This window comes from Thamnophis elegans, chromosome 2, assembly GCF_009769535.1.
Source record: "Thamnophis elegans isolate rThaEle1 chromosome 2, rThaEle1.pri, whole genome shotgun sequence".
Taxonomy (NCBI): Eukaryota; Metazoa; Chordata; class Lepidosauria; order Squamata; family Colubridae; genus Thamnophis; species Thamnophis elegans.
In genome coordinates, this window is record NC_045542.1 from 10,938,958 (window position 1) to 10,962,792 (window position 23,835).

Genomic DNA, 23,835 nt, shown 5'->3' on the forward strand with positions numbered 1-23,835 from the left:
CTGCTTCAGTGAACTGCACAAATATAGCCGGCGTTTGATTGGACAAGACCGGTTCTGCTGTCACATTAGTTGCAGCATTATAAGTTTCCACTTCCTTCCTAAGAACTGCCTAAGACAGTGATTTCCAAACTTTTTCTTTCATTACCCGAAACCATTTATCAGAAAGTCTTTACGGACCAATCCTAAGCCCCTTCCTTCAGCACCACCACTGAAACTTCAGTAGTTGAATAAATGGTTGTAACTGGTACTACCTTTATTACAAAAACCCACTTTTGAGTGATCTTTATGTCATTTCAAGAGATTACCATTGGTGAATTAGCAGTTAGATTAGCAGTTAGATTTATATACCGCTTCATAGGGCTTTCAGCCCTCTCTAAGCGGTTTACAGAGTCAGCATATTGCCCCCACAGTCTGGGTCCTCATTTTACCCACCTCGGAAGGATGGAAGGCTGAGTCAACCCTGAGCCGATGAGATTTGAACAGCCGAACTGCAGAACTGCAGTCAGCTGAAGTAGCCTGCAGTGCTGCATTTAACCACTGCGCCACCTTGCGCCAATTCATTGGTTTTTGTCTTAATAGGAATACTTTGGGAGATTTTCAAGTATTTTTTTCGCACGCATGACAATCTTTAAATCAATTTAAATATCCTTGTTGTGACAGGTTTGTTTGTTGTCACCAAAGAACCACTTTTACTTAATGATGGGTGATTTACCCTGATTTTGGAAGCACTGGTCTCTTTCCTCACAACTCCTACCCCACCCCACTGTCCTTAGACACAAATAGCATGTGGCTACCATCCTCACTTCACTTTACTTATTTCTGCACTACTCCAGAGGTGGGTTCCTACCAGTTTGCACCTATTCGGTAGAACTGGTTCGTCAAATCTACCGAACCGGTTAAAAGAGGTTCCACCAGTGGACCCGGAAAGCAGGCCACACCTACAGAAGAGGTTCCAAAACTTTTTGAAACCCACCACTGGTCCTTGGATAGGATTATTCTACACTATCATGCTCATATTTATAAAACTCAGGGCCTCTGTGAAAGGTAAGGATGACGACTGCGTTTGTGGTGCAATCAGAACATTGCGTGTGTTGAAGTTGTTTTAACGCAAACCAAAGATGCCTTTAAAAAAACAAGTTTATATCATATTCTTATGCAGGCCAGTGCTGTGTGTGAGGTAATTTAAGGTGGTTCTGAAAAGTGTCGTCGGCATCTTCATATCCGGTCACATGGGCGGCAAGCCACTCCCATCCGGTTATATGGGCAGCAAGCCACTCCCACAAAGGAGGCCACACCCACAGAGTAGGTTCGAACAATTTTTGAAACCCACCACTGCACTACTCCAATGTTGGAAACAGCTGCATCTTCTTCTAATATCTCCTGAGATGTCAAAAGGTGTGTCCGAGGACATACGTTAGAAGATCCCTCCACCCCAAATCTCTGCTAGCCAAGTTGCAGTGCAAACTGTCCCCGCATACCAGAAAATTGAGATAGGATAATGTTCTAGCAACATTTACATTATTGAAATACATAAGAACTCCTGGTCACCTTGTATTTTAAAGCAGAGGAAAGTGTATATGTGAGGGGGGAGGGGAAACCAGGATAAACTAACTGATCAAATATTTTAAATTTGACATCCCGCCATCTGATCTGCAAGATGCAACAGGAACTGTTACCATCCGGGTAGTATTTTTTATTGCTTTTCTATTTACTAAGCTTCATGCAAATAATGTAAGAAGTAACTAGCAGTCAGATAAATGATTCCTGCCCACTTCCTCTTACGTTGGTTTTCTGCTTGTAGTTATTTACAGGGAAGTATTTCCCTAGACACAGCAGCCAGGCATATCGAAAAGAGTTCTTATTCTGTCATCTTGGCATTTCCCCCGTTTCTTTCTGCTCCAAGTATGGACCAATCCAAAATACATCCTTAGCATGTTAACCCTCCACTGGCCTGTCTGTGGTTTGCTCCAAAAACATTGGACTACAACTCCTATCATCCCCCCCCCCATCACTACAACCGCATTTATATTTGGAAGCCAAAATAGTTCAGAACCACTTTTCATTGACCAAAATTGCTCCTGCCTCACTGGAAAACAACAGGGTTTATTTTGCACCAGCTGCCCTGACCCAACAGAGCTCTTTCATTCAGCAGTCCCAGTGCGGCTTCCAAATAATCCCTCCTTTTGGACTTGAATGTGACAAAAAGCAAGCAGAACGTGGCTTCTGACCTACCACTTTTATCATTAGGATGTCTCTCTTATTTTCTGGAAAAAGTGGATTGTGACTACCAGACTGGGTTTCTCCAGCTGTGGACAGCTTAGCATCTGCACCTAAAATAAAGTGGATTGTGACTACCAGACTGGGTTTCTCCAGCTGTGGACAGCTTAGCATCTGCACCTAAAATCTATCAGCACAAGCTAGTTTGCAAGCAGAGTTGAGAAGGGATTGGCATTAGCAGACAGGAGATTGATGGCTGCTATTTATCAGGTGACCCCCCCCCCCCCCCGGTCCAATACACAAACATGAAAATGGAATGTCAATCCCTGACTGCCACATGTCAATTAAAAACCTGTTCTCCCTCAGAGGTGGCAACACAGCAGGTCACAGAAACCTTCGGGGTGTCACCAAGAGGCACAAGCAGCAGCCTGTTAAGTGACAAAGAGGGCAGACAAGGAATGAGGCCCAGATGCAAAAGAAAAACAGATCAACAGATGAGATTTATTTCTCCCCAGTAAGAGACTGAAATCCTGCATGCAAAGATGATTTTCAAGTGTCCACCTTCAAGTCCTATCATGCTCCTTAGAATCTCAATTTGTTGCTTTTCAAGGAGGTAGCCTTTATGGCAATAATGATGAGAAACTCCTGTTATTTTCCAATATCCTGCCTCCCTTTTGCAAAGGAACAATGGCTAATGGTACTGAGCATGGATCTCCTCCATTTAACGCATCTCAAAACTATTTGCTTGGTTCTACTAGATCAAAGTCGTATGCACATGATTTTCTTCTCCTGACAACTGATCTCACAGAAAGTGGTTTTTGATCATGGGACCTTCCTTACTGGATGGGCAGCTCTTGGGTGGAGCACATGACCCTGCTTGGGAGAGACCGCTGTGTGGTATTTTCATTTTCAGCAAGTCATCAATGGCTTCCCATTTCCTACTTGGGTGACTTAAAGAACTGTCCATCAAGGATCCCTGGAAAGGAGGGATCCAGACTCATTGTCCCAGACACATCAACCAACCATAACCCCCTCCTTGGCGACAGAATAGTTTTCTGGAAAGCAGAAAACTCAACTGAGCATTTGAGAAATAGAAGCATAAATATTTGGTTCGTGAGCACCCATCTCATGTTTTCCAAATTCAGTTCCTCCCTCACCCTCCTCCAATGCAGAGAAGTTCGCCATCCATCGTGCGGGGGGGGGGGGGGAAATGGTAGAAGAAAATACAATAAGAGAGAGAAAAGAGCGTGCAGGAGGTCAACTCTGCCTATATTTTTATTTCAGGCACCAAATACCACTTTTAGACCAACCATCCGTGGAGTCTCCAGGATCCATCTTCTAAAGCAGCAGACGACTCCCCTCCCCACTTTTCAAAGAATGCCTCTTTGAAGCGTCAGAGAGCAACAAATGGTGGTGGGGAGGGGGGGCAGGAATGTCAGCGTATCTCTCGTCCCTCCAGGAACTTGGGACTCAGCACGAAGATGCAAGAGGAGCTGAGCACATGGCTCCTTTACATCTGACTGTGTAAAGAAACGCTTGTTCAGACCAAGGCTTGGACAGTAAAATGGCCGCAATAGGTAGATTATAACTACATATGTAGTGAGGAAGACACCACACCTGGAAAAGGTAAGATTACCACAAATACTTCCTTCCTTGGCTTTTTTTTTTTTTTTTTTGGTTTTGTTTTAAACCTTCAAGCCAGTCCATCAACAGTCCAGGACCCAGGAGAGGCTCCCCGGTTTGAACCAGCCCTTAGAATGGGAGTCAAAGTCTATTTTTTTTGCCCCCCGGAGAGCTTGGCGTGGCTCCATGTTAGCTGCAGCCTCCATCGCATTGTTTTCTATCCAGAGTCCATTGGGTTCCCAATTTCTTTTCCTCTCAGCGTTACCCTAAGGGCAGACCTGCTCAGGGGGAAGTCCTGACGCTGACCGGTGAGCGCAGCCCCCTCTCCCTCTGCTGCTAGGCACAGGGAGAATCGAAAAGGCAGCAGCAAGAGGGACCAAGGCCAACGAAGCACAGCCATGAGAGCAGTTAGACCAACCCATTGGCAATGGTGGAAGAAGTGATGCCTGGCGGGTGGCCAGGAGCCACCCGTGAACAAAGAGGTGGGTGGGTGGGGGGAGAGAGAGAGAGGCTATTGCACTGAGTGAAAAAGGGGACAGCATCTTACAGACAAGGAGGAGGGGGGGGACTTCTCTTTGGAGGAAGGCAGAATGATTTCAATGGCTGCAGATTTAGGGCCTGTTTTGCTGGAAACCTTTCCTTTAGGGCAGGGAATGTGGCTGAAAGAGCAGAAGACAAGTGACGTCCTACCAAACTCCTCTTCTCCTTGCCCCCAAATTACACATGATTCCCCCACTGCCTCCAGGGTCAGGGAAACCAGCAGGCCCCACAGTGGCATTTTCCTTCTGTTGAGGCAGCTATCCTCTCTCTCAACACCCCTAAAGCCAACGTCCGTTCTCCTCCCCTCCCCTCCCCGCAGGCAGACTTTAGCCCTCCGATCCAAAGGGGGGGGGGGAGGGCTCTCTTGAGGACCAGTTCAATCATTTCTTTTAATAATGAAAAACGGCGGATGAAGGGGAAGCCCAGCATGCCCCCGTTTGTGAGTGTTTCAACTCCTTGTGGAAGAGATCCCGTCGCTCTCTTGCACCTGTCTGTTTCTCAGCGCACCAGAGGGGAGAGTCTTCTGCGGAGAGCCAAAAGTGGGGGGGGAGCAAAGGGGGCAGCGGAAGAGCCTTGATCAGCAGCAGTGGAGGAGGGGAGAGGGGGTTTCCAAGTGTTATCATCCTTCCTGGCCAAAACATGCACCGAAGGGGTGTCAGGCGAACGCAAGAGCCAGAGCCAGGTATCAACTCTTGTCGGAACCACTGTCTCTGTGCAGGGCGCCTTTCTTCATGCTTTCCAAGTACTCCTGTTGCGAAACGGCCAGCACCGAGGCCAGGATCTCATCGTCGTCCCAGTCGCTCAGACCTGGCCAAAGACAGGCAAAGGGGCGAAACGGTCAAGGGGGGGGGGAAGAGCAGAACGAGGGAAGCGTGTCTATCAAGCAAGCTTGGCTCTGCCTCTACCAGCACAGTCAATGGAAGCGAGGCTTCTTCCAAACCTGTTTTGTACTGCCACGTCCCCTGTTCTTTTTGACTCCTCTTGGCCACCATCCTCTTTCATACACGCAGGGTCAGTTTAGCTTCCCTGCTACAAATCCCATTTCCACCAGCTCATTTAATGCTCTGAGCAGGGCTGTAGAGGCTTTTCATGCTAACCACTTGCAGCTTTCCCAGATTCATTTCTACAGAGCCCACAGCCCCTTCGGTGCTGCTGAATTTGGGCGAGATTCCCACCCTACCCGTTTTTTTAAATCGGCTAAACCAGTGTTTCTCAACCTTGGTAACTTGAAGATGTCCGGACTTCAACTCCCAGAATTCCCCAGCCAGCATTCGCTGGCTGGGGAATTCTGGGAGTTGAAGTCCGGACATCTTCAAGTTGCCAAGGTTGAGAAACACTGGGCTAAAGCCTAAAACAAGTGTGATGCACTAATGGTAATTACAACACTCTTATTTTGACTGTATTCTTCTTTTCCTATACCAAAAAAAGAAAAACAGATAAGACAAATGATCAACATCACACTATGGATAAATAAATATTAAGATTTGGATGCCGTGGAAACCTGCGGTGGCTGCAGCTCCTAGAGGACGTCATCTTGCGTAAAAGCCAGCTGGCTTTGTATAAAACCTGGAGAAGGGCAGTTTAAACCTTTACACCCAGCCCACAAGATTAAGGATCAAAGGTTGGGAGCATTTTAACACACGAGACTCTGTAGAGTGAAACTAAAGAGACAGGCAATAACACTGGCATCGCTTTCAGCGCCAGAAGGCGTTGCTTTTTAAAGGTACGAAAGCTGAAAACTGGCTAATCCAAGATTCCAGTCATGCCTGCAGGGCAAAATGAGGGCACCTACCGAATGCTGTGGGCGACATCTGTTGCATTATTGCCCGGCACTCCAGGGCTGGATACAACGACACTAAGGGCGGGGTTACTCGCCCACCGCCTGCAGACAGCTGGCTGCTTGTACCTGTGAGGGGGTGGAAACTGCAAATGAAAACTTTGCATTGCAGGGTTCAGAACTGAGTGCCTTATTGCAGATGGCTCTCTCAAGACTTACATAAGTACAACTTTTATCTTTAGAGGAATGTCAACAATTGTTTTTCTGCTGAAAAGTGACACCTGCAAGATCTACATTCCTTGGAAATGCAAAATGTCTGCCACAACTTTGCAAGGCAGAAATTAGTATAGATAAAAGGATTAATGAGATGATAGGATTCCTGAGAATTTCAACTTTCATTAAAAAAAAAAAAAGGGTAACCCACCAATCCTAATGCAATGCACAAGGGTTAAAAAACGGTGTGGATTCTGCCATGGCACATAAATTATGACCCAAGTTCATCATCCATTTACTGTTCTCTCTGCAATAGAGTCATTCAAGGTGCTATTTAAACTGTGCGTAGATGGGTTGCACTGGTTGATTTTGCCTCCTGTAGGCCAGGGAACAAAGATAAAATTAGGGTTAGGATATCCCTTCCCAAGAGCAGAGGTGGCGCAGTGGTTAAATGCAGCACTGCAGGCTACTTCAGCTGACTGCAGTTCAGCAGTTCGGCTGTTCAAATCCCACTAGGCTCAAGGTTGACTCAGCCTTCCATCCCTCCGAGGTGGGTAAAATGAGGACCCGGATTATTGTTGGGGGCAATATGCTGACTCTGTAAACCGCTTAGAGAGGGCTGAAAACCCTATAAAGCAGTATATAAGTCTAACTATTGCTATTGCTATTGCAATGGCGCTTCAGCAGAACATGGCTATGAAGATCTGCCTGGTGGGGGGGAAAACCTACTTTCTAACTACTAGATGTTAAGCTATTCTTGTCTCTGGGTTGTTCTGCCCTTCTGAATTCCCTTATTTTAGTTTCTAACTCCGCAAAGTTAAATCTTATGTTAAAGTTAGGAATTAGGTATTTTGGCTTAAAAGGACATCATCTCCAACTTTTGTTCAAGTAAACTTTAACGCACTATTATATTTTCATTAATATAGTTTCTCAAACAGCTCAATTAAAAAGTGCCTGGCCATTTTCTGAATGTATGCAAAATTAGTTCTCTCATTTTTGCTCCTGTTCTAATCAGATTACCTTCTATATGTTTTTTCTCCAAACTGCATTGTCAGAATTTAAAACTGGTGGGAAGGATGCAGCTATGAAGGAAGAAAGCACAGTGCTCTTCCAGTCACCCTTTGCACCTTCAAAAGGAAGGCCCAGTCTCTGTACGTTAAGCTATGTTATAGTTTGTTTAGTAGTATCTGTCGTATGGTTTTAATGCTATTGCACAAGTAACTTGGTTCCTGGATGAAAACCCAGGGCAACTACTATGTAGGCAGGAAATTGACATATTGCATAACCATCCCTTTCTTATGACTGACAATTAAAAATACATAGAAAAGTTATGATATGAAGAATTCAGGGATGTTGCATGACGATACTGCAGTCTTATAAAATGTAGTAATCCAGGAAGATCCCAGACATTTTTGTAAGAGAACGTTATTTAACATTGGGAGGCCACAGGCCCTGTCTAAGGATGCTGTAAGAGTCACGCTGCTTGAGGACATCATAGGGTCTGGCAGCGTGAATCTTGTAGCCTTACGCCCCAATCCACAGAATGATTTTACAGCATTACATCCCAATCCACAGAACACTCACCTGGAGCACAGGGCGAGGGGGGTTTGGTAAGTGCTAGGGCTGCAGTGCTCCCAGGAGAAGGGGGTTTGGCAGCATTCAGCTCATTGTGCAGGTCGGGGTGTTCTGGGGAAGAAGCTGAGCTGCGCTGGCGTGGGGAACGGCCACTCCATTCTTCCAAACCGCTCGCTGCGGCTGCCGTGGCGGAGCTGCAAGTAGCACTGGCTTTGCGGGGCTGAGGGAAGAAGAGCAGGGGAGCTTGTCAAGGGGCTAAGGCCTTAAAAAAAAAAAAATCCCATTGCCAAAAATGGACTAGCTACTCATGCCCATGCCTGCAGTCCTGCAGGGACCCCGAGGTATCCTGACAGCTCTTATTTGCCTCCTGTGCAAAGAAAAGAGAGCCAAACCTGTCTGGCCTGCTTTTCCTGGTCACGCAGCCATTGCAAATAAGACTCTCTGGCAACCTGTTCTTCGATGGCCTCATTGGTGGCTTCCCAGTCGGTCGCTCGCTTTTTATCCTCTAGCATCTGCTGCTCGATCCAGGACTCCTCTGAGGTCTTGATGGCATTCTTCATCAAGGACTGCTCTGCATACTACAAGGAGCAAAAGGGGACTTAGCAAGAGCGGCGCAGTCCCAACAACCCGAAGCCTCCCCCCCCCCCCCGCCTCAAACAGAGAAGCTGCAACATGTGAATATCCCTCCAAATACCAGCGGTGGCGCAGAATAGGAAGCATTTGCCCAGTGGTCCCCTAGGGAGAACAGACAGGTGCTCAGTTTCTCCCTGATACAGGGAAGAGATGGATTAAATCACCATAAACAATATAGAAGCAGCCTTGGAGAATGGTTGCTTTGCTAGATCTGGGAAGGAGACTGATGGTGGTCTCCTAGCAGCTGAGGAGTCAGGCAGCTTGAAGATATGTGGACTTCATATTTCCAGAATTCCCCAGCTGGCATGAGAGGATGGGTTAGACCTGCTTGGCCAGGTGGTTACATGAGAAGTGTATAGAGCAATCAGGATGACTACAGTAGTAAGCCATGATTTGGACAGATTTTCTTGCCCCTACAGGATGTGGGACCTCTGACCTATGCACTGCAACAATGTGCTTCTCAACCTTGATGACTGGCTGGTGTCATGTATGAACATGCTGGCTGCGGAATTCTGGGAGCTGTAGTCCACACATCTTAGTGGTCAAGCCTGCAAAACACTGCGCTACAGCTTAAAAAGAGCTATCTGTTTTAAAATGTGTTTTTGAAGACAGAAAAAGTAGGGTCAAATTAATTGTTATCAAATGTGACCAAGCTCTATTGGAGCAACTCTTTTATTCTTTGGGAAAGAGGTTCATATGTTAAAGCTCCTCCAAATCTTGGCTGCAGTCCTCTCCCCAAGCATCCTTCATTCCAAATGTTGCCGTCAACATATATTTTTGAATGAGACAGAAAGGGAAAATAGTAACATGATTACAAGGAAAACAATTATAAGATAGTCACAGTTAAGTACTTGAATTAAGTTAAAATTCCATCAATATTAGAGGGTCCAGCTATTATTTAATCTTAGACATGCCCATTTTTGGGGAATGCAGCTCCAAAAGCCAAATGTAGACCTTACACCACACCCCCTCCAAACTTTGTGTGTCCATATTGGAAAGTTGTGCTCACAAAACACATTATGAAAGTTTCTCATAAGCCTCCTTATAAAATTCTCTTCGCCCCAATCTTCCAAAGCCTGACTATTATCCTGGATAATAGTGAAGCTAATAGTCCAGGTCATGCAGAATAAGAATGGAGCAGGACATTGGCCCCCAACCTTTTGCCCATCCTAAAAAGCCCCCCTCCCCTGATGTCGACCAGGAAAAACTCACCCCTGGCTTGAAGGAGGGCAGCCCTAGTCCCACCCCAATGGTAGCCTTGTTGGGGTTCACCACGGAGTTGTAATGTATGTTGCGGTGATAGCTCACCCGGATGGGTTCATCCTCATTCTGATGGATGCCATGGAAAGTATTGATGGGCTCTGGAAGGGGAAAAAAAATGGCAGGACAGGATGGGTGACGTTGGCTCTTCTGTAGGACAGGCAGGGAAGCAACAACTTCCACTTGCCCGGATGGATGTACAGAAGAATCAGGGATGCAACTGAAACAGGGGAAACAGGTGCCTATACCTGTGCCATACTGGTAAACCTCCACAGGTCGGTTGTACATCTCTGCCATAGCCTGCATCTCAATATGGTTGCCATGACAGTTGTTTTTCCGTTTGCGGTTAATGTAAGTGGTGAAATCTTCTGTCACGTAATTGGAGAAGTAGTCGGCGTTCTTCATCTGAAACAAGGGAGGGCCTCGAGATGAGAGGGAAGCAGACAGTCTCCCAGGTGGGCAAAAGAAGCAAGGGCAGGGCGATGGGTTTCCAAAGAAGGGCTCTCAATATAAATCCTTGACGCTTTATCCAGTCAGTGAAAAAAGGGGCTCCCCGATCAAGGGGTGTCACTGGAGCTCACGCAGCGGGAGCCATGTTTCAACAAGGCCACCTGTACAACTGAGTTAATCCAGAGACATGGGAAGTGTTGGGGGGAGGGAGGGAGGGGGAAGCAGCTTCTCCTCCAGCATACTCAAAGCAATTGTGCAGAATCGTTTCCCTTTCGATTGTGCAAGGCCAGCGCTGCCCCCGTTGCTTGCAAACCATTCACAGATGTCTGCTTGAACCTCAACTTTTAGAAGCAGCTGGTCAATACAGAATGTAGACTTGACACCTTCTGATCCGTGCTAGCAAATTTGGAGGGGTGGGGGGATTGGGGGTGGGGAATGCTTTGGGTTTTGTTCTTAACAGTGAAATGCGGCTGAGTTGCAGACGCAAATTTTTTAAAAATGGAGGCATTTTTCCCCCCACTGGCTAGATAACTGATGACTGCAGTAGCAGATACAGAGCTTCAGGTTTCAGGAAAATTCCTGTGCAGGAAAGAGGCCCTTTTTTCCAGAGACAGCTGCCCAGGAGCCTAACCTGATCTGCCCTGGTTCTTGCCAGGATGCCTGACAGCTGCAGTCCTGAATGTCAGACTCAGAGATGGTGGTGGAAATCTGCCCTCCACACTCTCACTCCCACTCACCAAGTAGTCCATGCAGTGCTTCCTGACCACTTCGTGCATGTCTTGGTCACCGTATACCTGGTCAGCTATGAAAAGAAAACAGGAGAGCAATATCAGTGCAAGATCACACTTGGCTTCCCGAGAAAGGCCTAGAAAAACTGGGTGCAGAAGTCTAGGCCACAATCCCTTTTTTTCCTTGTGTCTAATGGGGAAGGAAGACGATGTGACCCCTGGAAAGGAGATGAGACATAGAGGCACCTCATCGTCGGCAATGCCTGAAGTCCAATTTCTCAGCCTTTCTTTTCATCTTTACTGTTACTAACCTACTACTACTACTACTACTACTACTAATTATTACTACTACTACTAACAACTATTACTACTAATAATTAGTATCAAGGTTTCAGTGGTGGGATTCAAATAATTTAACAACCGGTTCTCTGCCCTAATGACCAGCTGGGTAGGTGGGGCTCGGTGGTCATGTGACTGGGTGGGCGTGGCCAACTCAACATCACCCATGTCGAGGGAAGCTTCACCTTAGCTGTTACAATGTAATAAGGGTTAACCCATGAGGCAGTTTCTGTAAGTGGGGCAATAAAGATTAGGCTTGAAACAACACCAGAAAGTTTCCTTCCTGCCTTCCTTACAGGATTAGCCCTGTAAAGTGGAAAAAAACGAGATTTCTTCCAACAACCGGTTCTCTGAACTGCTTAGAAAGTTACCAACCGGTTCTCCCGAATAGGTGCGAACCGGATGAATCCCACCACTGCAAGGTTTGCTCCACTCCCAGCCCTACTCCTTGCTTTTTTTTTTTCCTTTTTCTTTTGGTGTTGTATCTTCCAGGCCACCCAGTTTTCCGACTGTATGTAAGCTACTCAAAGATCCAGAAGAATGATCAATAAGAGTAAAAAACTGAGGTCTTTCGGAATCTGCAGCCAAGAAGGCCTCGGCCTCAAATAAATTTCTTGTTATTTTTAAGCGGGATGAAAATTCAGATCCAGATTTTTTTCTGAGCAAAGAAACAAGATTTTATTTTTGATTTCTTTTTTTAAAAAAAAAATACAAGTTGCGTAGCAGTACAGCAAATCAAGGGAGGAAGAAGTAAGAGATACTATAAGAGATATTGGCTTCTCTCCTTCTCCTAAGTTGAAATGCGAAGTCAGAAATCATTATTTGGTTTCTACAATTCAACACTTTCTTGAAGGCAAGTACCACCAATCCCATGTCTCATTTTGAGGGATTGGTTGATCAAATTCTACAACTTCCATCAAGGTTCAAATCCTCTCATGGCAGATAAACATGGAATTAGGGGTTTGCCTTTATAGTATGCAATTTTATTCCACTTGTACCATCTGCAACACAACATTTGATTCAGGGACATCCATTAAACTGAAAAAAGATGTGTTTCCTCTTTCTTGCAGTGCTAAAATGGTTTTCCCCTTTTTGCCAAAACTTTACCCTTCTACGTGCAGTTCAAAAATAAGTCAAACTAAATCTTTCACTGAGTAATCTAGCAATCAAAACCTGAAAGCTCTGGTTCCATTCTTCATCACCTCAAACCACAAGGAGGGAACAAATGAATTTGTAATGAAACTGATAAGAGGTGCTGAAAAGGCAATGAAAAGCAAGACAAAGCAGCTTTCCCATCTTAAAATGGAAGTCTCTGCAGGTTAGAGAGGGATAATTCCAGAGACAAGTGAGGGAAAAACTTACTGATGCAAAGTTCAGGAGGATCACGCAAAATTAGAAGCAGGCAAAGGAATATTTCTGGAAAATAAATTAGACAGCACCACAGTGTATCAAAGAAGCATTTACAGAGAAGTGCCAACACTTCTCCCTATTTTGATCTGTTTAAACAGTTTCTAAACACTTCCGTATCCTGCTGCAACTGATATAGCCGAATTTAATTAAATCATTGAATTAGCTTAATTCAATCAGTAGCACTAGATTTGGGAAAGTTGATCTCATTCAAATTGTTCTGGAAAAAAAAAACGATTCCAAGTTCTGTTCTTATTAAAAGCACAAATGCACAGTTCAAGTATTTTTTTGTGAATCGGCGGCAGTCAAATCCAAAGAAAATGGGAAATGGGATCACAAAGAGAGAGGAATTCCTTGAGAATCCAGTTAAACACAGCAAAATTGGTGTGAGGGATTTCTTTGTTGATCTATCTGTACTTCTGGATCATGCCCTACAATTGTTGGTGCAAATGGTGGCAATATGGTGTTATGCTTCAGTCGGTTGGGCTGAAGAGGTGAGAAGAGAGACCACTGGGGCCTTAAAATAAAATAAAAAAATAATTTTATTTTTGTAGTTTTGAAAAAGAAAAAAAAAGTTGGGCTTGAAAACGTCTATGTCTTGAAGCTCCTTTCAGAGGGACAGTCATTTGCTGGCCACTCACTCATTCTCTACAATGTCACAGATTGTACCTGATTCTACAACCTTTTTTGCAGTGGTTGTTAAGGGAATCACTGCAGCAAGCAAATGTGATGGTGGTGAAGTGCAATGGTTTTTTTTTTTTTTGCAGTCACATGACACTGCAAACAGTCGTAAGTGTGGGTTGATTGCTGAGCACCAAAAATGCGATCATCTGATTGTGTGTATGTTTGTGTGTGTGTGTGGGGACGCACATCAGTACATCAAATCTGGGTTGTAAGTAGCCTTGAGTGTGTGTGTGTATGTGTGCTGTAACTTTGAACAGTTGCTAAGCGATGGTTGTAAGTTGAAGACGACCTATAATAAGGCAATATCCTCAACCACACAGGCATTATTTTGCTACAGCCTTTTTTCAGACATGTTTAATTACAACTCTGATCAATGATTGTGGGATGATGAGTGCAACAGTGGTGGAAAGCAAAGCCTAGGCAACAATGCAGTGTGTTAAGCCTTGTAAGTTGCTGTAGCCATGGTGAGGGAGAATCTTTTGCATCTTTCCATTTGGTGGAGCTGGCATGGCAGAGGAAAAACAGGGGAAGCGGAGGAAGCAAATCTTCAAAAGCAGGAAAAACGGCATGACCAACCCACTAGGATAAGACCCATGGACTCCTTCCTCAATGGCATCTTCCTGCCTCTACCTAAATCCTTGTAAGCCACAATGCCTCTCCTTTTCTGCACCATGCCTTCTGCCCTCCTCGTTTGCTTCTCTTCCTGCCTTCACAACCGCCTAGCTAGATCTGCCATTGCTTCAGGCACAGACAAGACTCTTTGTGCAACTCCTCTGAAGCTGTCGGGAACCACAACATCCTCATGGGGTATATCTGGAGCAAACAGCAACAAACACCCTCACCCACCCACCCTTGTTGGAAAGGCACATTAAGTAGATGCAAAGCAGGCAGGTTCTTGTTGTTCTTGGGAGGGCCAGGCCAAGACCTTTTGAAGAGGTTAAATAAAAGTTATGCCGTCTTCCACATGCTCAATTGCAAACTAAATTTAAGTCATTCAGAGATCCAATCCTTACTGAAATGCATAGCTCCGAGCTGTTTTTGGAGGAGCACGGGGGCAACCGCTCCCTGAGTTCTGCCCTTGTTGCTTAAGGTGGCGTCATCTGAGAAGTCAAAGGATGCACTAGCCAGCTTTCCAGCACCAAATATTATTCTCCCTTTGTATTTTTTTTAAAATTTATGTTATTGACTGGCTTACACTGCGAACTGCAGAGAGTCACTTGGGAGTTGGGCAGCATCAAAATTAAAGTAACCAAATGCATACATAGGCATCTATTGGTAGTCCTCATTTAGCGACTACAATTGGGACCAGCAACTTGGTTGTTAAACAAACCGGTCACTAAGTGACCATGCTCTTATTTCAGTTTTCCTTTGATTTACAGACTTGTGAAGTCCGTAAAGTTACTTTTTCGTCTTTGTCATAACTGTGAGTGGTTGCTAAACATGGCAGTTGCTATATGAGGACTCCTTGTACAATGCTAGGGGGAGGGGAGGGAAACCTAGCCTGCCATAAGACTACATGGATTCAGAATTTAGTAGGGCAGGAAAGACGAAATAGCCAGGAGCGTGGCACGTTGCGTGAAAATAACATGGTGTTTCTGAAGGAACCCCATCCTCAAAGCCACTCTTATGCCGGTGATGTTCTGGAATGTTCTGTACAGTGAAAGAGAGGGGAGACGGGAGCTATTAGATGTGTTCTCTCTCAAGGATGCCAATGGGAGACACCTGGTCTCATTGGCGCTGTCTCCACCCAAGCTCATTCTGTTATGCCATCCCCTCAACAGGTAGCAGTGACAAAGCAACCGTCAAAATGATTATTGCTCAAAAAGTTTTTGGCGGGCTGCTGCCCATTGCATCATGGGAGCAAGTGACTCATCTCTTCTCCCCCCCACCCCATGTAAACAAGGATGTGGTTTCTGTTGTGGAGAAGTAAAGCCAGCAGTTCCAGCAAATCACATGGGTCATGGGCTTTTCTCCGAAACTGGGGTTGCGGTTATGCTAAGCTTCGGTTTTATTGGTGAATGTGCACACTAGACCCAGATGCACGAACTACGCGTTAGAAATAGAAGTAACAGGTATCAATGGGACTTTGGATCTCTGCACTATCTTCCAGGACATGCTTGGTTTTTTTTGGGGGGGGGGGGGTTGGTTTTAAAGAGGCCTCTGTGATGCTATTCCCTCAGCCAAACGCTTAAAACACAGAGGAGGAAAGGCTATAGCAAATAAAGAGGAATATTAAGGATCTCGTGGTTTCATTAAAAAAAATGTGACAGCAAAAGTGCTGAAGAACAAAAACTTCTTACTTTATATGTTCTTTTTTTCCCCAGTTCTTTTACTTTCCAAGAATACTTCTTACCACAAGAACTGATCTGTTTCTAGGGAAAACTGTTGGAATAGACAACTGCGTGAATGAAACATTTCATCAAGCATTCACCAGTATAAGCTATGTTATCTGCGGATTCTGAGAATACCATTCTAACCCAAAACATTTTTTTTTTAATCAGAGAAGGCAGTCCCTAAATCCTGAGGTCCTGGATTTCAACTCCCACCATTCCAACCAGCAATAATATCCCAGTAAAACAAATGTGCATCAAGGGCACAAGGGTGAAGATGTCCAAGCTGTACAATATGGTTGACCACAACCCCACAGTAACATTGCCTCTCTTATCTGCACTTTCAAAACGGTTGCAATTCAGATAATTTCAGGAGTAGCGCTGCCAATTCAGTGTGTGTGCGCAAAACCGATCGAGATGCTCCTCAATCCGGATTAGCTGATATTGCCACACATTTGCATTGTTTTTGAAAGACCTGGGAGGAAGCAGTTAAGAGCTAAAGTGACCCGCCCGCACTTTTTTCATCATCAAGCCAAGGGCTAACAAGCTGATCTATCTTGCTTAATAATTAGTTGAGAACATTGAGCAGTGCATCTGGTGCTGATGAAACTGTCCTTTAAGGCAGTGTTTCTCAACCTTGGCAACTTGAAGATGTCTGGACTTCAACTCCCAGAATTCCCCAGCCAGCGAATGCTGGCTGGGGAATTCTGGGAGTTGAAGTCCAGACATCTTCAAGTTGCCAAGGTTGAGAAACACTGCTTTAAGGCTAACTTGATCAATAGCCAAGTCACCAGGCTGTTGGTGTCTCGAGCTAACGGATGTGAAAGCTAGTCAAATCAGTGTTAAGATGGCAAATTCAAGCCATCCTTTTACATTGATCTGATGAAGGCTGAACTTTTGCATCACAGGATTCTGAATATTGTCTTACGATGTTCAGAGAGGTGCGCTATTGTTTTGCCATCAAACGGCGTTCTCTGCGCATGAGCACAAATGGTCCAGGGGAAACCCCGAAAACGTATAATCAGAAATACTTCTTTTGAAAAATCAAGGGGGAAAATCCCCAAAGCATTCCAATGAAGGCCAGAGGTAGAATGAAGAATGCAGACTTGGAGGTCAGTCAACAAAGGGGAAGAAGCTTTCCTGATCAGAAACACTGGATACTCCATTTCTGGGTGTCTTTTTCACTTGAAGCACTGTCTTATCAGAATGGTTTTTTTTTTTTTCTGGGTAGAAGTGAATTAAAATAAAATGGGAAGTAGAAGCAAGTGACTCATCTCTGGAAGATCAGCTACAATGCAGTTCAAAGAAACTCAATGCTCTTTGGGCTTTAAAAATTCTCAGCCTACACCAAAAAATTCCCCAAAACATCTAAAAACAAATTAAGCAAGGTGTTAGATTTAAAAGGGAGACTATCTGCACTAAATAAAGCCCAGGAAAGGGTGTTTTGCGTTGAGTTAGCTAGTAGATAAACTAGAATACATCAGTACAGTAAATCATTGCTTTCTTGAAAAGCTCTTTCCTTCCCTGGATTGATTGATTGATTTATGGACATAAACAAACTAAACTATCTCAAGGATCAAGTTGAACCATTCAGTGGACCTATTTTACTTCCTTTATTTATCCAAGTGATAAAAGAAACCCCCAAACCTGAGGTTAAGGAGTCAAGTTCTATCTCATTCAAGGAACCAAGTTATCTTTATTGATCAAATCCCTTGTCATGCTCCTTCCCGATTCAATAAAGGCTGAGGCCACAGATTGCCAGTAAAACATATGTGGCTTTGCTTGCAATAAAATGAAATAAAATAAAAACAGTCCACCAATTATTAATTGATTGGTTGAATTGAATTAAATCAGAATTGACTCTCAGCAGTTTACAATGAACAAAACATATAATAAAACCAAACAATGGAACAACATTATAATAAACTATAAAAATGCAGCACCCCAAACACTTCGCGGAAGAATTCCGTCTTCAAAATTATCCGGAGAGATTCCAGGCTAGTTCCGGCATCCTTCTAATCCACTACTTTTTGATTTTCTGTTCAAAAGCTGCAGAAACAGACCTGGCAATAACTTTACAATTTGGGCCTACAGTATGTAAAAGCGATTGCACAAATATATTACTGGAAGGTAACGCTTGTGAACAGTATCATCAGAGAGAGTGCAGATTGTGAGGGTTGTTTTCCATGGACCGGATACCCCACAGCATAGACAATAACTGTACAAAATACTTTACTGTAGCACACAACTTTCCCAAGCATAGGCTGCTGTTTAGCTCCACGCTCCTAGGTTTTGCAAGTTGATGTAACCACACAAATAAGACCATGTAACAAATAAAAGCTTATAAAACATTCAACCTTTGTCTTCCCCCAAAAGTTATTGCCCTTTGGGATTAGGTGCTGCCTCAGGGTGATTACGCCTCTTCTGGCTGCTGCCAAGCTCCAGGCAGGAAACACATCCCAATGGGCTACTGATTGCAGCTGATCTTGGCAATTGACTGATAAGTTTTCTTACTTGTCTATTAATCATTGTATATTCCCAGACTATGCTTCCCGCTTCCCTGTCTGCTTGTCCTCTTCTAACCCCCCTTTTCTACACACCCGCACTTTTGTAGGTTAGGGGGATAGATGGGGTGAAAGTTGTGTATGAGCATTGGCATGTTCCTAAAAACGCCAAAGTGTGGCTTAATTAGCTTTACACCTGAATACTTGTGACTAAACTGGAGTGGGGGAAGGAAGGAAGGAAGGAAGGAAGGAAGGAAGGAAGGAAGGAAGGAAGGAAGGAAGGAAGGAAGGATGAGCCTATCTCTTTTCAAGGTTCTGGAGCCTGTAAACCTTTACTGCTCTTTGGGGGAAAGCATGGGCTTAGCCTGAGGGAAGTGGGCAATGGGAAGCATTTTTGCCTCGTTGTAGCTACTTTCCCCAAATGGAGACAGCCACCTCAGCATCATTCCTTCACACAAATAATACAGGCCTTGCTTAAACCGGGCACTGTAACCTCCTGATCCTTCGGCATCATTTCAGTTGAGTCCCTTTGTTTCAATCCATCACATCCATATGCTCAGCTATCCTTTCTTTTTCTCTTCATTCCAGCCTTCTGTAGTCTAGCAACCTGCACACACACTGAAGGAAGGGCACCACTGACAGAAGATGCCTCAGGAGTGAAACTTTCTTGGATATCCTTGCCTAGTCTGGCACCTTCTAAATATGTCCTCGCTCCATCTCTAGAATTGCTAGCACAGCGATTGGAGAAGGCCGATCCTGTAGGTTGATCCAGAGTGTAATATTGTATGCCCTTCTAGCACCACTGTTGGCAAAGAAGGCACCCAATGGGAAGGTTACTTTTAACTTCTTAGCTCTTGACAGAAAAACCTAACAGCGGGGAAGAAAATATTTCGGCAAGAAGGTTGACGCAATCCACCAAATGGTCCTGTTTGAAGGGTTCAAGAGAAAACAAATATCGGAACGTCTTTTTCTTGATCTCTGTGTAACAGTCTTCAGGGGGATTACCAGTTCAAGGCCAAACACATGTTTTAATACCACTCTCTAGTATCAGGCCCAACCCACATTTCGAGAGCATCTACTCAGGAGGAAGGCTTGAGTATGCTTTTTGTGCTACAGCCAATTACAGTGACACACATGATGAAATGGGCTGCAGTCTTAACATTTTCTTGAACTAATGTCATACAATAGGAAAAGGCTGGTTCATGCCGCAACAAATTAATTAATCTTTATAGGGCCACCCGGTTGTTCTTTATGTTGCAACATGCCTCCCCCCTTGAAATGGTTAAAACAATTGCAGCTCCATGACATGACACTAATTTCTGGCATCCAGGAAGATGACACTTTTTCACTTTCCTGTTTTTTGACAAACACACACAAAGAGATCCTATCATCCTTTCCACTTACCCTAACCCGCCCACAATTGTGTGCATGTGCCTGCGTGCGTGTGTGTGTGTGTGTGTGTGTGTGTGTGTGTGATTGTTTCCCATGTCATATTTTCCTGCCCACACATTATTAAACATGGTCACGTTTCGCTTCTCCTGCAGCTGTGGATAAAGAGCCACTTCAGAGAGAGTAAATGAAACTGAATGAAGCTGGGGAAACTAACAAGTGTTTTATCCAACCTCTGAAAAGAAAAAAAAAAAAGACAATTTGGAGGCTTGGATCTGTGATCATGTCTCCGTAAAGGCGATTTTCAAATTTCTTTTTCAGGATTTGTGGGATTTCCAGCCATTGCGGCCATATTTAGAAGAGATCCAAAGTTGGGAAAGTTGACTTCAAGATTACTGGGGCAGGCTGGTTTTATTCCAGTTTTAAATCTCTCCTTCTACTACATGGCAAGTAAAAGCTTCAGATAACAGGTTCCACAAATGTCTTCAATAAAATAGTAATGTACACTCATTCCAAGCTGGAGATTCCCTGTAATACCCTTATTTCATCAGTGAGATTTCCCCCGCCAACTTTCTGCCTGTTTTTTGTTTTTAAAAGAACCCCACTGTTTTACATAAACATTTTGGGTGGGGAAAAAAAAAAGAGAACAAAGCAGAGCATTTATTGTCAATAGGAGCTGCCATGCTAATTTAAAAAAAAAATAGTACGTAGGAGTAACAAAAGGGGAACCTAACTTTACACTAAAGAACCTAAGGTGGGAAACCTGAGTATATTTTGACAGAAACTGAAACTCTTGGTTGCAGTCAACTGAGATCTTTGAAAATGGGATTCCCACAGTTCCTCCCATGCTGGTGGCCTCTGCTGTGTGATGAGAAAGGAGGGGACAGGACAGGCAATCCAAGTGGGCTTCAGGCAGCCACATCATGGGCTCCTCATAATGACGGCAACCACACGTCAGTAAGCAAAGGAGACCTGATTTAATCTGTGCCTCAAGGTTTTGAGCTCTGTTCTTGTTTAGTTTTTCTTTGTACTATCTCCTCTTCCGTCCTTTGCCAAGGACACTGGCCGATAATTATTGCTACTTGAAAGATTTTAACTAGTAGCACTGCTGGAAATTCCTATATAGTAGTCCTCGACTTACAAACCTTCATTTTAGTGATCGTTTGAAGTTACAACGGCACTGAAAAAAAATAACTTGTGACCATTTTTCGCACTTATTGTCAAGACTGACTCGAACTTTCACCTATATTCTGCTTTGCTTGCAGCTTGACCAAGAATGGGTGGCTGGGTGGATTGGAATGCAAATTGGGGGGGGGGAGGAATGGCCTCCAAGCATTGTTGGTTCCTGTGTGCCAGCTCCCCTCCACTGAAGGACATTCAGAGTAGATGCCACAGCGTGATCCGTTGGTTCTCAAAACAAAAAGGAACAGAAGAGATTGGTGGACGTAATGGACTGTGGGTGGCCCGTGGGGAAAGGGGAAATGAATTATGCTTGCGTTCACGTGGGAAGCTCAGAGCTGGTTTTACTTCTTCTGTGTCAATGTGGAATTTATTCAATAAAGTTTATACTCTTGGTAAAATAATGTCCCAGGAGTTTCTTTTTCTAGACTTGCCAATTGGACAGTTGACGCTTATGGCCATGGTAACAGGATCAAAATTCAGATGGCTTATATTTATTTCAGTTGCACTGTTCCGGGGTCATGGGGTCACTATTTGGAACTTCCCAGCTAGCTTCATGCAAAGTCAAAGGGAGAAGGCAAGTTTGCCTAATGACAACATCGTTCACTTAATTGCAGTGATTGGCTTGAAACTGTGGCAAGAAACGGGACAAAACTCACTCAACAACTGCCTTGCTTACAATGGAAATGTTGGGCTCAGTTGTGGTCGTCCATCGAGGACTTCCGTGCTGGAGGAGAATTTTCATCTTTTACATCATCACGCATGAAACAGGACAAGTGGCATAATGCTTGAATGCTACAAACTGCCCTGCCCTGGTGTGCAGTGCACTATGGAGATGCACTGGTTTCATAAAAGGCATTAAATCTCACACACTTTTTTTTAAATTTGCAAGATAATTAATTTAAAAAGTATGTAGAAACTATAAGAACCATCTATGGTGATATTGTCTGTTCTGAGAAAGATAGGACTGTGCCATTTGCTCTATATGGATGTGTACTTGCATTTTGGAGAGATAGTTGTGAATTAAACTCAAGTTACACATTTCATCTGTTTCTGTGAATCCTGTCCGGCTGAGAATATAATTTTAGCTGCTCCATTTTAGTGGTCTTAACGATGACTCCAAATCTGTTAAGCTGAAAGGGATTCAAAAGGTGCATGCAAAACACAGAAGTAAAAATATCAAATAATAATAACAATAAAATAAAATAATAACATAAAATAATGATGATGATGATGATAATAATAATAATAATAATAATAATTTTTTTACAGCTGCTGTAAAAAAATCGCGCAGACTGATTATAAATTGTGGCACAATTCAGTAGCACAAATGATCCATTGGAATTTGTGCAAAAATTATAATATTAAAACAGCAACAAACTGGTGGGAACATCAGCCTGAAAAAGTTACTGAAAACCAGATGGTCAAGATCTTGTGGGATTTTCGCATACAAACAGACAAAATACTGGCACATAATACACCAGACATCACACTGGTTGAGAAAAATAAGGTCACAATCATAGACATCGCAATACCAGGTGATAGCAGGGTCGCCGAGAAGGAACATGAAAAAATTGCAAAATACCAGGACTTAAAAATTGAAATTCAACGACTATGGCACCAACCAGCAGTGGTAATTTCAGTGGTAATTGGCACACTGAATGCTATTCCAAAAGCACTGGAATTACATTTAAAACAGTTAAAAATTGACAAAATCAGCATCAGTCAAATGCAAAAAGCCGCACTGCTTGGAGCTGCACGCATATTACGAAAATACGTTACGATGTCCTAGGCCCCTGGGTGGGGCCTGACTAGTAACCAATGCCAAATCCGGCGAAACAACTGGCCGCTGTGATACAATTCTGTTGTTGCGAATAATAGTAGTAGTAGTAGTAGTAGTAGTAGTAGTAGTAGTAGTAGTAGTAGTAGTAGTAGTAGTAAAAAGGTTCACTATAGACAGAAAAGGGTCTTTAAAAGAGCCTGTTCAAATTACTGGGCAGAAGACCAGTTTTAGAGGCTAATCAGTTAGAATCTAATGTTTGCAACTATAATAATGGAGCTAAATAAAATAAGCCTGGATCAAGTAAAGAAGAACTTCCATCGGACAACAAAACAGAGTAATTGATTGTAAAAAGCCACAGAGATATTTTTTGAGTATGGTTTAACTATTGTAAGATTTTTTGAAAATCAATCTCCTTTGGACATTTACCTAATGGTAAGGACTAAATGGAAGACAGACGTCCTCAATATTTTGTTTTAATTGGTGCCAAAATTCCATCTTGTCTGATATACAGTCTCAGGAATCAAACTGGAAGACTTCAGTGCTTATTCATATATCAAACAAATATCTAGTGAAAGGATAGAATCTTTCAGCCCTGAACAGAAAGTTTTCTTGGCTCCCTTCTGGTCCTGGACAGCTATTTTTCAAGTAGAGCCTCCACGGAATAGATCAGCTGAGGAATTGTTTAATTTAACAAGATTCTTGGGGAATCTTGAGTAGACGCAACCATGAGATGAGGGAATGTAAACAATGTAATTATTAAATAGGAATTATAGGAGTGGAGAAATTGCACCAGGAAGAAAAGCTTAGAAGTAAGACCCTAGCCCAGCTAGTTAGCAGAAGGTGGAGAGTACAGGAGCTGTTACATTGAAAACAAATGTTGGCGATGCGAAAGCAACTTGAGTCAAACAAAATACACAGAAAGGGTTTTGATATGGATGCAAACTGGCTTGAAAATGAGGCATGCGGGGAGCAGCAACTTGGGAAGTGATTGAGAGGGGGGAAAAAAAGTCAACTGAAATTGTAGACATTGTATCCAGCAATATTCAAGGATAGTATATTGCAGTGATGGCTAACCTTTTTGTTGTTGGGTGCCAAAAATGCCCGGGCGTGTGCCGGCACCCATAATGCAAAGTATGCCCCCCATGCGTGTACAATCTCCCACCACGGTTCCCCCCCATGCGTGCCGCACTGTTCGCCTCCAAGC

The 23,835-nt window shown here is 43.8% G+C and overlaps 1 protein-coding gene across 2 annotated transcripts in view; it reads right to left on the bottom strand.

Moving 5' to 3' along the window:
* Positions 1-3,460: 3,460 nt before the first annotated feature.
* OTUD5 (OTU deubiquitinase 5) overlaps positions 3,461-23,835 on the bottom strand; it is a 60,142-nt gene continuing 39,767 nt past the window's right edge. For both annotated transcript variants that reach the window (XM_032210514.1, XM_032210513.1), the window contains exons 3-9: positions 11,026-11,090; positions 10,087-10,243; positions 9,791-9,939; positions 8,338-8,523; positions 7,955-8,165; positions 6,173-6,286; positions 3,461-5,187 (exon numbers count right to left, since the gene is read on the bottom strand). In XM_032210514.1, coding sequence (XP_032066405.1) covers positions 5,066-5,187; positions 6,173-6,286; positions 7,955-8,165; positions 8,338-8,523; positions 9,791-9,939; positions 10,087-10,243; positions 11,026-11,090 — 1,004 coding nt within the window. In that variant the 3' untranslated portion in view covers positions 3,461-5,065. The remainder of the gene's footprint in view (positions 5,188-6,172; positions 6,287-7,954; positions 8,166-8,337; positions 8,524-9,790; positions 9,940-10,086; positions 10,244-11,025; positions 11,091-23,835) is intronic.